The sequence below is a fragment of the Argentina silus genome (genome assembly GCF_951799395.1).
Source record: "Argentina silus genome assembly, chromosome: 12".
NCBI lineage: Eukaryota > Metazoa > Chordata > Actinopteri > Argentiniformes > Argentinidae > Argentina > Argentina silus.
Genome location: NC_139666.1, coordinates 12,226,676 through 12,240,526, shown reverse-complemented (window position 1 = coordinate 12,240,526; position 13,851 = coordinate 12,226,676). Strand labels below are relative to the sequence as shown.

The following is a 13,851-nucleotide window of genomic DNA, read 5'->3' as shown; positions in this document are numbered from 1 at the left end:
GTGGATTTAGAAAAGATATTTTTACATTTGGTGGAATACATACAATTCCAGTCTTGTTATAAACCTCTCAGCTGTGCAACATTGAAACCATTGCAAATAAAATATGCAATTTCTCTTTTATTGCAAGATGAAGTGAAAACATCTTAATGTCCCAAGATCTGTATATCTGTATATGATTAATGTTTTTTGTTTGTTACACAATTAGATCTGGTTGGATCACTATGTAGCCACCACAAATATTTTTATTTAACCTTTATTTATCCAGAGAGACACAGGTGTGCCCTGTCTACAATACAAATATGATTACAAAACAACACTTTAAATATACAACACAATGAAATACTACATACATTAATTAATCAAAAGTGTTTTGCCACAAGGTTGTTACCTTGTCAGACAGCTAGATTTTGACGATCTAGTGGGTGATTTTGCAAGGAGGAAGGCTAAAAGACACCAATATGGGAGGGGGGGCATCCAAAAGACATGTGCCCAGGGGCCTCACGGGACTATTATCTGGCCTTGGTCAGGTCCTAGGCCTAATAACAGCTGGCCTCTGTGATTTCAAAAGAAGATACATCTGAAAATATGATGCATGACTGTAAGACACTATAAAGGTGTCAAAGTGAGTATTTACAACTGTAATGATGATTTCTATCTCGTATGAACACCTGATTTGTAACTATTCTAATCAACATTTTTAAAACTAGAATGTATAAACGCTAGATTATATTGGGCCAAGACACATGCTCACACATAGGACTAAGCATAATCATTTTGTCATTGGAAAAAAAGTTATTGCACAATTTTTACTGAAGGATAGATGTAGATGGCGTCCCTTTTTTCTATGACGACACGTGAAAGGCTGTAGTTTTTTCTCCAGTGTGATTGGTCGCCTTCAATGTTAGAATGACAGCAATCAAGATGGCGGAGGGCAATAGAGAAAAGTGATGAGGACAGGACAACAAATGATACAACTCGCTTCAAAATATACATTTATTCAAGTTTTATTGTCCATATTGTTCACTGGATATTCTCGAAAACATTGATAACTGGTCAGATTTGTGCTGAGGGAGCACAGAGTCTGTGCACCTCGGCTCAAGATTTTGTTAGCAAGCGTTAGCCAGCTAGCTTGCCAGCTAACTATCTGCGGAAGACACACATTGCAGCTAAAGCCAGCAAGACAGCGTAGCTAGTTAACTACCAAGCCAAGCAAGTGTTTTGGAGCTGATTCAATGATCGTAGTTTTTTGCAAATTCGGTCAATTCATACAAGGCAAGATTTCGCTGTTTGTTAACTGTACATTGAGTACTTAGTTAGCTGGCTATTATTCGCATCCGATTTGGGCTAGCCAGCCAGCTAGCAAAGTAAGTGGCGTCAGCTTCAGTGAGAATTTAGCTGATTTACATTTGATCTGACGACATGGCTCACTCTCCAGTTCAGAGTGGCCTGCCTGGGATGCAGGTAAGTTAGTTCACCGTCTCTCTGCACATTAAGTGGTTAATATATCACAAATGTCAAGTTACTGACAAGTTATTACAATACCTTAGAGATGGCATGTGTAAATTATTGTGATGTTCACATGCACTTTACGTGTGTGTGTGTCTGTCTATCTGTCTGTGTGTGTGTGTGTCTCAATCTCAGTTAATTAGCTCGAAGTAGTTGTGGTAAGACATTGTGCATTATTTCTATCAGAAAATAATCTTCGGCTCAGTGATGACTCCAATCTATGAGCAGAGATGTGGCCAGATTGGCCTCGTGTGGTGCTGTCTGTCTTGCTGCCATTCATGGGTAGACAGCTGAACATCTGCCGTCATTGCAACCTGTCAACTGTTTAGATGTAGTAATTATGCCAAATAAAAGTAGACTAATGTGGAGTGTGATCCACAAATCTTGATGCACCTTTTCCAAATCATGTCAACAAATGTTTCCTTTAGTTGTGCACTAAGCCACACTTATTTTTTAAGTTCATAAGTTGTAGAACAACACATTTTTTCAGTGGTGTTATTGTTATCAGAACAGCAGTATTCTGGTCCAAGAGCGCTTTATTTAGGGTAATGTGTTGGAAATAGACCTTGTTGGGTCCTATCAACATTGTATAATAAAGTCTATTGGAAAAAAAACATAACACATGCATGTTTCTGAGGTGTCTGCCAATTGTGAGGCAACAGAGAAAATAAATTCAGCTTAAACATACTTGGAATTTTTCAGTGCAGCCAGCCGACAAAAGCGCTTCCAGTAGATGACTTATTGCAAACTAGGTCACTTGGTCATTTCCCCACTCAGACAGTGGACATATGACTGGAAATGTCATGGGCCAGCATAGCCTTGGGGTGCATGAATAGAGCCATGTTTCACCACGTACAGTGCTGTTCTCTTCTGAATAGTGACAACCTGGTTCACGCTCAGCCAAACACGGGGTTGGAGTGAGGAGAGCGGAGGGAGATGTGGAGTGTCTCTATATGGGGGCGGGGGGGGGGGGAGCCGATGAGCCTCAGGGCGCAGGCTGACTGCAGTAGACCACACAATTGGGTGGTGCAGCTGGGAGAGGATCAAACGCATGCTTTTAGAGGGAGGTTCAGGCAGCTTTAGCAGTCGTGATAAACCTGCTGACTGTTGAAACAGCAAGTGAGTTCCCAGCATGTGGAATCTGTAGTCACAGTGCCCGTGTTGTTTTTCCCATTGTCACTACAGAGGTCAGACTCAACATGATGATTTTCACCTGGATGACCACTCTGGTGTTGTGACAGGCTTTTGTTTGCTATATTTTGCCGTGCTTTAATCTTCTTCACTCCCCCCTTAACAGCCTCAACATCTTCTGTGCTGTTGTCTCTCTCCCCCTCTAGTTTCTGTCTGTCTACACTAAATAAAAGAAAAATAGCCTACACACATTATTTTCATGTTGTGGAAGAACAGATTTGAAATTTAATGTGGAAACTGGTGTTTTGGTTTTTATCATACATTAGGAGCAGATTTACAAAATTCTCTAGTGGGTTATGATGAAAGCAGTAGTTTATCTAGTTAATTAAGCCATAATTGTATCTCAAGCAAATCAAGTTACTTCACTCACAAGAATTTCCCTTATGGGTATTAAAATAGGCCTACGCAATCGCTATGCCTCCATTGAAATTAATTGGACACCATTCCCTGATAAATCAGTATGTATTATGACTGGAACATGTTCCTTCACCATATTTTAGTCATGCAAATTATGGAACGACATATTAAACTGCAACAAATAGGCTCATCCTTCAGGCTCTTAATTGTTGCAGTGCAGGAAGTGAATTGGAATGGCAAGTATGAAGAGCATCATTCCCTCCTTTGTGGGCCATAGGGAAAATTAGGGTCATTTAGTCAGAGGAGGTGGTGTCATTTTTCACTGTACATATGCTCCAAGCTATTCACTCTCCTATTCTCTCGCTGTTGATATGAATTATGCTTCACTACATCTGGCTATTGTGTGTGTGGGTGGGGATGGTGCTCCACAATCTGACTGGGCAAGGTGCAATGTCCTTGTACATATGTCTTATCCATAGTTGCATAGAGGCGTAGGCCTCACATTTTTGCCACAACATGATAGAAGCAGGTTAGCCTGAACTGCTATCAGAGAGAAAGTGTGAAAGACTGCTTTGTTTGTCAACAAGGCAAAAATGAAAGCCATGGGATTAGTGGTGCTGTTCAGCTATCTGATGTTATGGGTGTTGGGAATTAATTCCCCAAACGGCTTGAGTTTTAAAGGGGTAGCCTATAATGATGTTATATTGCTTGCCGCTTTAGGACTATAGTACAAGCTTTAACCCTCTGTCACATTCCTTTGTATTATAGCATTCCATGACTGGCCTAGTGAAGCATAAGGAACTAAATGCGGGGCTAATAGTTTTGCTATGTAACAATGTAGGGCTAATTGTGCAAATCTTGCAAAGCTATTCTGTAGCCTAGGCCCAGGCTATGTGTTCACACACCACAAGGTTGTAAATGCATAGCTTGAGGGCCTTGCACAACATAATTATCTTTAAGAGTGAGGCACCTTTGGCTTTGCAACCTCCTAGTGCCTGGCGAACACATGTCACAGTGAATCTGGCCTGGTTGATGTGATAGCACTTTACCTTGAGTCTTCTGTCATAAGATAAGGCCAAGGCCTACATCAGAATGCCTTCGAGCCTACATAGCAGATGTCATAAATAGACATGATTGCTACACAAACCGATGTCAAGTTTAGATATGCCTCTCGACAGAAAAACTGCTTTCGTTTTTACCTCATCACTCAGAAATGAAACCTTTTATACTTAGGCCCGAAACCAGCCAAGCTATAAACATTTCTCACATAAGTCTACCATTCTTAAAATAGCCGAGGCCTAGATAGTTTTATCTGTAAAACTAATTTCTTAAACAATTGATTAAATGGCATTGCTCTGTCTGTGTCCTCCTACCTGCCTGCTCTCTGTTTTCACTCAACTACTCTTATTTCTCTCTCTCTCCCACAGAATTATAAAGCTGATCCGGAGGAGCTGTTCACCAAGCTGGAGAAGATAGGGAAAGGCTCTTTTGGAGAAGTTTTCAAAGGCATTGACAATCGGACTCAGAAAGTTGTGGCAATTAAGACTATTGACCTTGAGGAGGCAGAGGATGAAATAGAAGACATTCAACAGGAAATCACAGTTCTCAGCCAGTGTGACAGTCCCTTTGTAACAAAATACTATGGATCATATCTCAAGGTAAGCTGACCAAATTACAGTTTAGGAAATGGCATGGGGAAAACTAGGCCTAGGTTTTCATTTGTTTTTCTTTAAAGACATAAAATTCACTGTTAGGCATGTCAACAACAAATACACAAGTCCAAATATCATGCAGTGCTTAATGTGTCATGGTTTATGCTTGGTATGGTTTTGGTGTCAGTGTGTTTACGCAAACAATTACAGACAACTGTATGTGGGTCAATAAATCATTCATACAGACAATGGGACAAGGCTCCCATTAAATGTGTCTGAGCATTATGGCATGGTTTGGTGCTGGGTAACAGGCAGGCAATTACATGTAAGGACAGTAAAACCATGAAAAACAGAGATTTTGGCTCTGTGGAGACCCTTTGTTGACTGTGTGGGGATTGCATTATGTCCCCACCCTTGGTTGGAAACCATACGTTTTAAATAAACGTGGAGCATGCTTACATGTGATGGGCACTTAAGTGGCTCTTACAGAGCATGTAGTGTTGGTGGTATTTAGGGCCGGTGGGGGAGAATGCCAGTGGGCTGTCGGCTCCAGTTGTGCTGACGGGTGGATGTGGAGGAAAGAGGCTTGCGTGCGTGACAGAGGCAGGCAGCAGGTGCTACTGTAGGTCTCAGAGCGCTGGCTTTTGCGACTCACACCCAACATCCGCTCTCACAGAGACCAGGAGGACGCCTCACAGACAGAAAGCCGTACCCAGGACTGGAGAACCCTGCACCAAGCAACAGCCTGGCTCTGCTAATATTCCCTCAGCCAGACTGTTAACCTGTAGCCTAGAACTGTAGCCAAGGCAGCTGGAGGCCATGTCGAGATAAATGTCATAGATTGAGATGCTGTTGATTTGTTGATGCAGTTTACGGTATAAAATGCTGGATTCTATAATTCACTTTGTTTCCACTCTTTGATTGTCATGGCATAGGCCTATATAGACTTACTTTCTGAACACTGAACAGCAAACAAACACTCATATTAAGCGTGTAATTCTTCCGCAACTTGGAGACCTGATCGTAATGAATTGCACTGTACAGACAAAATCCCTTGCCCACAGAAAATCTCTCCATTAAATACAGATGCACTCATAATTCTGATTATTGTGCAATATCAAAAACCCGAAATGACAACATGCGCAGCATCTGAGCACCCGAGTCGGATATATCCCAACACCGGCACTATCTAACTAACTGACATTTTCTAGACTTGGGGGGAAATGTGCTCATTCAAGACATGAGGCTGGTTTACCTTGTTTGTTTGTTTGTTTGTTTGTTTGTGTGTGTATGTATCTGCCTGCCTGCCTGCCTGCCTGCCTGTCTGTGTTCGAGCTGCAGACAGAGGCCTGTGGCCATACTTACCCACACACTGACCTAAATGATTACCCATCTAAAAGGAGTATATCTAAATCAGCTCTACAGCAGGCATAGCCATGCAGCCATTTAGAAAAAAAACATCTTCATGCAGAACTGCCTTATGTTACAGTCAACAGTTGTCACAATTTGGCTAATTTATAATTCATTTTAGTCTAGGTATTATCCTTGAAGTTCCAGACTTTAGTCTAAAAGGTCCATACTGCATTTTTTGCCATGGTCGGTTAGAAAAAATTGCAGTATTTGGAGAGAAGAAGAAAAAAATTGAGGTTCACCCTTATCTAATATCTGGGTGGGTGTGTGTGTGTGTGTGTGTGTGTGTGTGTGTGTGTGTGTGTGTGTGTGTGTGTGTGAGGTTATGTGATGTTTGCACCAGCATCTGAGACATTGTGAATGTTACCACCTAGAAGATACTCCTGACATCAGCCTAGAGTGCTCTGTCTGGTGGAGGGTATTGAGAGCTTGTGTGTTCCTCTCATGTCTTCTCTCACTAAGGGGCTTGCTTGTTTCCCTCCCTAAGACGGCGGTGCAAAGAGGGGTTAGCTCCCATGTGAAGAGCTTAGTGAAGTGCCCATTAGTTCTGCCCCACATACTGTACTGTTGTGTTATGGGTTCCATATGAAATGATCTGCTCCCATACTGAGGATAAGTGCTGGTGTGTGTGCCAGGCGTGACTGCTGCGCTGTGTCCTCTGTCCTCACCACAGAATGAATCAAAGATGGATGATATTCAAAAAGGCTTGGGTGGAGACAAGATTTGTGGATCACAAGGAGAAAGAGTCTGATTGCTCTTTTTTACTTGTGGTTTATAATCGTAATAATAATAGTTCCATAAAGAAGCCTATATGGTGCTCATGTGATGTATGACCTCATTAGGTGTTGTTCTATGGCTTGAGGCAAGTCTGCTTATGTGAAATACCGTACTATGACCTCTTCCAAACTGCTGCTAGTGTAGAATGTGTAATTCCGCTGTAGGATGACTTGCTAGGCCTCAGGCTTACACTAGCCTACTCCTCATGAAAGCCCAGAGAGTTCATGGTGCTTAATTTCCCCCTTCAAAGTACATTTACAATGGTTCATTATTGAACTGCACATGGTCCTGGAATCTTTATACAGTGACATATCTATATCTAATGTGATCACTCATGTGGCCAGGTGCTGATTGGTCCCTTCGGGCTCTTTTCCCTCCAGCACAGTGAAAGTGAATAGAGACACTATTAGCATTAAAGTGTCTGTGCATTGAAAACCATAGTTTTCTAAGCTCATATTCCGATAAATCACGCTTAAAACAGTCTCTGATTTGTTCAAGACGTGGCCAGATTTACTAGGTAAGGTAGCTTGCTAGCTAGCCAGCATGATACATTTAGATGTAGGGTTATGCTAGCTACCAGCTATCGAACAAGGCCACGCTCCTCGATTCCTTGCTTTGGTGGCCAGAGGAAAAATAGGTGCACACAAAAGCAGCTATTTAAAATACTAAATGATGAAAACAATAAAATAAATACTCATCACGTTTTTGCGGGGAAGTAGGAGTAATGCACAAATACTTTAAATAGGAGGGAAGCAATTTCTTGACTATGCTATTCCATGAACTCCTCCAGTCTTCCAGTATGATCCAAAACCATTGGCCTAACTGTGCAGGTCTAGGCTATATTTTTGTCAATGGTTTCCTACAGTAACAGTGTTCTCCCTTTGTTATTAGGATACAAAATTATGGATTATTATGGAATATTTAGGGGGAGGATCAGCTCTGGATTTGGTAAGTAAACTTCTTTTTTTCTTTTTTTACCCAATCCCAAATGGACCCTGTGAGTAACTTAACGTTAATTCAGTAAGAACTTTTAGACAAGCATTCCCTCTTTTCCAGTTGGAGCCTGGTGCCTTGGATGAATCCCAGATTGCTACAATACTCAGAGAGATCCTGAAGGGGCTTGAGTACTTGCACTCTGAAAAAAAGATCCACAGAGATATCAAAGGTATTAAACAATGCAGTGGCCAAAGGTGTTAGGACAGACTGATACTGGTTTCTTATTAAAAAAAATATATGTTTAGATTAATGATACATTTGAGCTATGAGGCGTGAATTGCCTGGAGACTTGAGCTCAACATTGTGAATCTCATGGCCTGTATGTGTTTTTCTTCTTCCCCACAGCCGCTAACGTCTTGCTATCAGAGCAGGGAGATGTGAAGCTGGCAGACTTTGGAGTGGCGGGCCAGTTAACAGACACACAGATAAAGAGGAACACATTCGTAGGCACTCCCTTCTGGATGGCACCTGAAGTCATAAAACAATCTGCCTATGATTCAAAGGTCTGTATGATCTCAGTCTGCCTCTTTAGATTCAAGGTTAAGATGGAACCTTAGTTCATAGGTGCACCTTGTATAGCAAAAGCATTTAGGAATGTCACAAATACTGAATCCTAACTGTATGTTGTGATGGAGTCATGTAGCCTATGGAATATTAGTTCTCTTGAGAACTGTATAGAGGTATTGCAGAAGTAGCATGGGCGTCTGCCCTCTCACCTCATGTGAGCTCATTCTGAGCCAGTGGACACAAATGGAAATGACACATTAGGAACAGCCACAACATGTGAGTCACCATGTTGCTAACCAAAAACACCACATTCTCCTCCTAGCTTTGACAGACGTTCCTTAAATAGAGTCTCCCAGTTAATGGGGCTGTTGCAGTGCTTGTAACGTCATCGTCCGTGTTTGTTATTGCTTTTTAAGTTGTAGGTGAACAGGGGAAGTATGGCACTCATGACTTAGTTCTCAAATATTTCTTAGCCTGTTTTTGTGAAATTGTGTGTGTTTTACAGGCAGATATCTGGTCGCTAGGCATAACAGCGATAGAGCTGGCCAAAGGAGAGCCGCCCCACTCTGAGCTCCACCCCATGAAAGTCTTATTCCTCATCCCAAAGAACAACCCGCCCACACTGGAAGGAAACTACAGCAAACCACTCAAAGAATTTATAGAAGCCTGTTTGAACAAAGAGCCCAGCTTTGTAAGTAGAGTTTGGAGAGGAATTGAGTTCAAATGTGCATTAGTTCAGCTACATGTGATGCATATTTCTCTGTAGTACAGTTCCAACGTCTGTGTACAATAGACATTGCCTTGTAAATATCAAATCATAGCACTGCTCGGACTCTCTCCTCCTCAGAGGCCAACTGCCAAAGAGCTGTTGAAACACAAGCTGATCATACGGCACGCCAAAAAGACCTCATACCTTGCAGACCTGGTCGATAAGTACAAGAGGTGGAAAGCAGAGCAGTCTCGGGATGAATCTAGCTCAGAAGAGTCAGACTCGTAAGTCGATGTCGATGAGCATTCTCAACTTATCCTTCACAATCTCTCTAGTGTTATTCAGCAGAATGTGTTGAGACCATTCATTCGCTTGTGTGTAGGGAGAGAAGTTTGTCACAGATGTGTTTTCTTGGGTAGGCCTGTGCTGTGTGTTCATGTGAGGTTGCTAAAAGGTTGTCACAATGTCAGGGAGCAAGATGGCCAGGCGTCTGGAGGCAATGACTCTGGAAACGATAACTGGATCTTCAACACCATCAGGGAGAAGGACCCCAAGAAATTTCTGAATGGAGCGGCCCAGCCTGATGAGCTGGAGAGGAACAAGGTAGGAGAGCCCTAGTGAATGCTACATCGCACTAGTGAATGCTACAGGCCCATGCAACGTCACACAGTCAGTCAGGTCAGAGAACCAAATGAGATTAGTTGATGACAAAATGCCTTCTGTTCTGTGCGTTTCACATCCTCACATTGTATATTCTGACTTAAGCACAGAGCATTTTCACAGGGGATACTTGCTCGTTTCAGTTTTAGTTTACCGAAATCAAGAGTTTTTCCAGGAAGTGGTTATAGGCCGTTTTCATGTGGTGTCTCTTTTGCTGAAAAACCTAGTCAGTGAATGACAGCACCATGTTTTGCAGTTGAGTTGATTCTAGAAATTGCTTTTCATTGATGATTGCCTTGAGTGCACTTTTCAGCTTTTTTTTTCATTTATTTTTTCAGTGCTGGTCACTTCATTGACTGAGACATGTGCTGATGCTTACTACTTGTCCTTGATGAATTCTCCCATTTACCTTAAATGTTCTTTTCAGGTGCAAGACAGTCCAAAGAGGCCTTTGTCACAGAGCATTTCTACTATCATTACCCCTTTGTTTTCTGAGGTAAGAACATGATATTAATGTTCACTGTTAACTGTTTTATATGCTTGTTTGATGAATTGTGACTATTTTAGGCTACAGCCACACTTGCATGTGTATTTTGTTGATCAGGTAAACCATGTCCCCCTCCCTTGCAGTTGAAAGAGAAGGGCGAGGCCAGCAATGGCAAGCCCGAGGGTGTGGAGGAGCTGAGAGAGGCCATATTCCTGGCCGAGGACTCGTATCCTGGGATCTCTGACTCCCTGGTGTCTGAACTAGTGCAGAGACTTCAGAGGTAATGGCAGTTTCAAAGTTTCTACTTTTATACACTTTCATTTTGTTCTACCATTGGGTCACATACTGGGATTGTTTCTCACACCTCCATCTAGATTGTTAATCATACATTTTTGATGTTCCTTTGCTCTTGCAGGTTCTCTCTGCCCAGGGCCGCCGCCTCGTCCCACTGAGAACTACTATGTCCAGTGAACCCCCTCACCTCCCACCCTTCTGGCAGCAGTCAGGCCATCGCCTCTGACATCAAGAGCCAATATGAAGTCTCCCAGGAAGGTCTCCATCACTCATTCAGCCTAAAGCAAACCTCCACCTACTCTATAGCTACTCTGTAGCTCCATTTGTCCATGCAGACCTATTGGGGAGAGTTGTATTGGGGACGGTCAGTGGTCTGTCGATTAGCTGCCACTGACTTCCGCCTGCTGTAAGACATCTCTTCTCAATACCTTCAACATGAGTGCAGTTTATTTTAGCAGGGAGGTTTCACGATCCCTCTGAAAGGACCATTGATACAAAAATTGTGGAGGCTTATTTCTTAGGGTGTATTATCGGCAGCCTTTCAGAGAGTATCTAACTTTCTTAAGTGTGTATGTGTGGATGTGCGTGTGTGTGTGTGCGCGCGCGCACGGGTGTGTGAGCATCTCCCTTGATATTCTGTGAAATGTGCAGTGGAGATTGATGCTATGGAGATTGCAGCATTCTTTTGAAAACTCAGGTATCCTGCTTTAAGTGGATGGGGTCCTCTGGGAGATGGAGAGAGCTCTTGTTGGATGGCTGTACAAACGTGTAAATAGGCTCATTTTTACAGATATTGAGAAGTACAGTAATGGAGTGTACGTAAAGGAATCACTGTGTACAAAATGGCCAAATGCTTCTGTAGATACTGTTAGAAAAGGTAAATATTTAAAGAGAGACATAAATGGCCATAACTGAGATTGCCTTGCCTTTATCACTTGTTCTTTTGTATTTCAATCTTGGATTTCCTCTTGTTTTAAACCGTTTTCTTCAAGGACTCATCTATTCTATGGAAATGGCTGACCTGTCCTGTTTTCATGTTGATTGATACTCCTGTTTATTAAATGCTCTTGATCTTTGATTTCACACTCCATAGTATGGCTGTCATTGCAAAGCAGATGATGCCATGAAAACTAAAGGCTGGACCACATCAAACCTTTTCCAGTCTACACACTGGATGCTATGTTCCCAGACCCATTTCCGTCAGTTTTCGATGAGGATTCACCCATCCTCTCCTTTTTACATAGCAGTAAGTTCAACTACTTCATCCTCAACAGACTCAAGTCTTCCTGGGAACTGCAGTGGTACAATATATTTCCTCAGTGTACCAACAGCTTGAATTGCACTTCGAAACAAATGCCTTTTATTGTAGCCATAAGACAGTAGCATGAGAATTATTGTATAGGTATGTGTCATGCTAAATACGACAACTGTCCACCTGAAGCAGCACAGCTCGGACTCCACGGAGTTAGTACAGTGGAACACATTATGCCCTGTAATTTGGATTGATGCACATGAGGTTTAGTTGAACAGATTCACAGTGCATAATACTAGACGACGTCGCTGCTTGTAGAATATAAAAAGTAGCATAAAGCCAGCAGCCATTGGGAAACCGACTACACTTCTCTGCTGCTATTGACTCAGTGTAGTTTCAAATGAATGTGCATGATAAAATAACTCCTGTGAATTGACCCTGCACAGTATGCGTTGTAGCATACTACAGGACTGGAGGAACAAGCTGTCCTGGACCGAGAGTGTTATAATCAGCCTTAGCGTCTGTGCAGTGTGTGGTGTAGAGTCTCACAGCTTTAAAGATTTGAGCCAAGCGTTTTCTTTTTTGGCTTAAGTTGAATTTGTCCTCTTTTGTAATTGGTAGAGATCCTGCAGCTATCAAGACATGTATGCAGCAATAACGATTCAAATAAGGGAATCTTAGCAAGGTGGTGAACTTTTAATCCCAAGCCATGACAGCATGGACAAATGAACAATTGATTTCCACACATGTTTGAGAGTTTCAACTGCATATTTATATTTTACATGGGGTCAGATAGCTGATAAGGTTTCATTAAGCATACCAATTCAAAACTACAGTTGGTCTCCAAATGGGTTTCAGCTGTTAAAAGGAACCTTTCCTTCAGGACAATTCTTTTCTTTTCTAACGTGTTCAGCCCTGATTGAGCTTGTCATCAGTGAATGTTTTTCCTCTTAAGTTTTGGGCATTGGGGTTGAAGTCGCCTGCATAAAGTTAGTCCAAAATCCAAATGCAATCAAGTTAAGTAGCCCTCTTTTTAATACTCTCCCTTGATGCTCAAATACATCCTTTGGTTTTCTGTCTCTCAATAGCAAGTTATTTTTTAGTGCACAGCATGTAGATAAATGTTTTTTCATGTTTTAGTTTTACTCATTATCTTGGAGAGAACAAAAACATTCCCACTATAACATTCTACGAGTACTTGACATATTTCAAATGATACCTTGTTTGTATCTTCTAAGAGTTTTTCTGTTGAACCGTTTGCCAACAATTGACTGAACCTGTGTCTCTTTCCATTTATCCCATTTTTTGTCACATGAAAGTGCCATGTATTTTCTCCCCCTATCTTTTCTGATTTGTAATTTGCACCTTGTGGAGACTGTCCAGTTTGATTCTTTATCTGTGTTGCACTTTCTAAGCGTTTCTTAAGGATTTAAGGAAAAATGGTACTTGGCCATGATTTGATGTTGTCATTTCTTACATGATTACTACTGTACCTTTTGTGAGTATGGCAATAAAGCAGTGAGGTCATCAGGACACATTTCTCAGCACAGGTATATTCTATGGAACAAGACTATTTTTATAACTCAAAAGAACAGTATTATAGTATAGAATGAATACAATCTGGTCTGTTTATTGTTATTAATGATGGGATAGCCATCACATTATAACATGTAAATTTCATTTTCTGTAACATTGCTGACAGTTTATAGTCCTGTATATAATCCTTGCTTATGTCACTCAACACCAAGGTATTGGACTCCTTGTAAGCTTTCAAGTGATTAAGAAAAATAAAAATCTAATGCAAGTTTAAATTGGTTCTTTGTGTGGCGTGCGATTGTTTGATTAGTACTATGAATATTGCAACAGCAGTCGAGTGCAAATGATTTGTATGCTGTCCCTAAGACACACACCTAGAGAAATAAATTGGCAACATTTGCCTATTATGCACTCTTAATCCCTCAAAGGGATATACCCCTAAGTTTCCTTACAATTCAAGGGGCCAAAACCACAAGGCTGTGTTAGTCATCAATTAAGGCATGCTCTTTGTTGCAAT

The 13,851-nt window shown here is 41.6% G+C and overlaps 1 protein-coding gene across 1 annotated transcript; it reads left to right on the top strand.

Annotated features, from left to right (window-relative positions):
* Positions 1 to 925: 925 nt before the first annotated feature.
* stk24a (serine/threonine kinase 24a) lies at positions 926 to 13,603 on the top strand. The gene is made up of 11 exons (XM_083681609.1): positions 926 to 1,461; positions 4,482 to 4,712; positions 7,785 to 7,841; positions 7,950 to 8,058; positions 8,235 to 8,392; positions 8,902 to 9,087; positions 9,244 to 9,389; positions 9,576 to 9,708; positions 10,193 to 10,261; positions 10,396 to 10,532; positions 10,668 to 13,603. Exons 1-11 carry the CDS (start codon positions 1,420 to 1,422, stop codon positions 10,702 to 10,704), a joined length of 1,305 nt encoding a protein of 434 aa, XP_083537735.1. The 5' UTR covers positions 926 to 1,419; the 3' UTR covers positions 10,705 to 13,603.
* Positions 13,604 to 13,851: the final 248 nt, after the last annotated feature.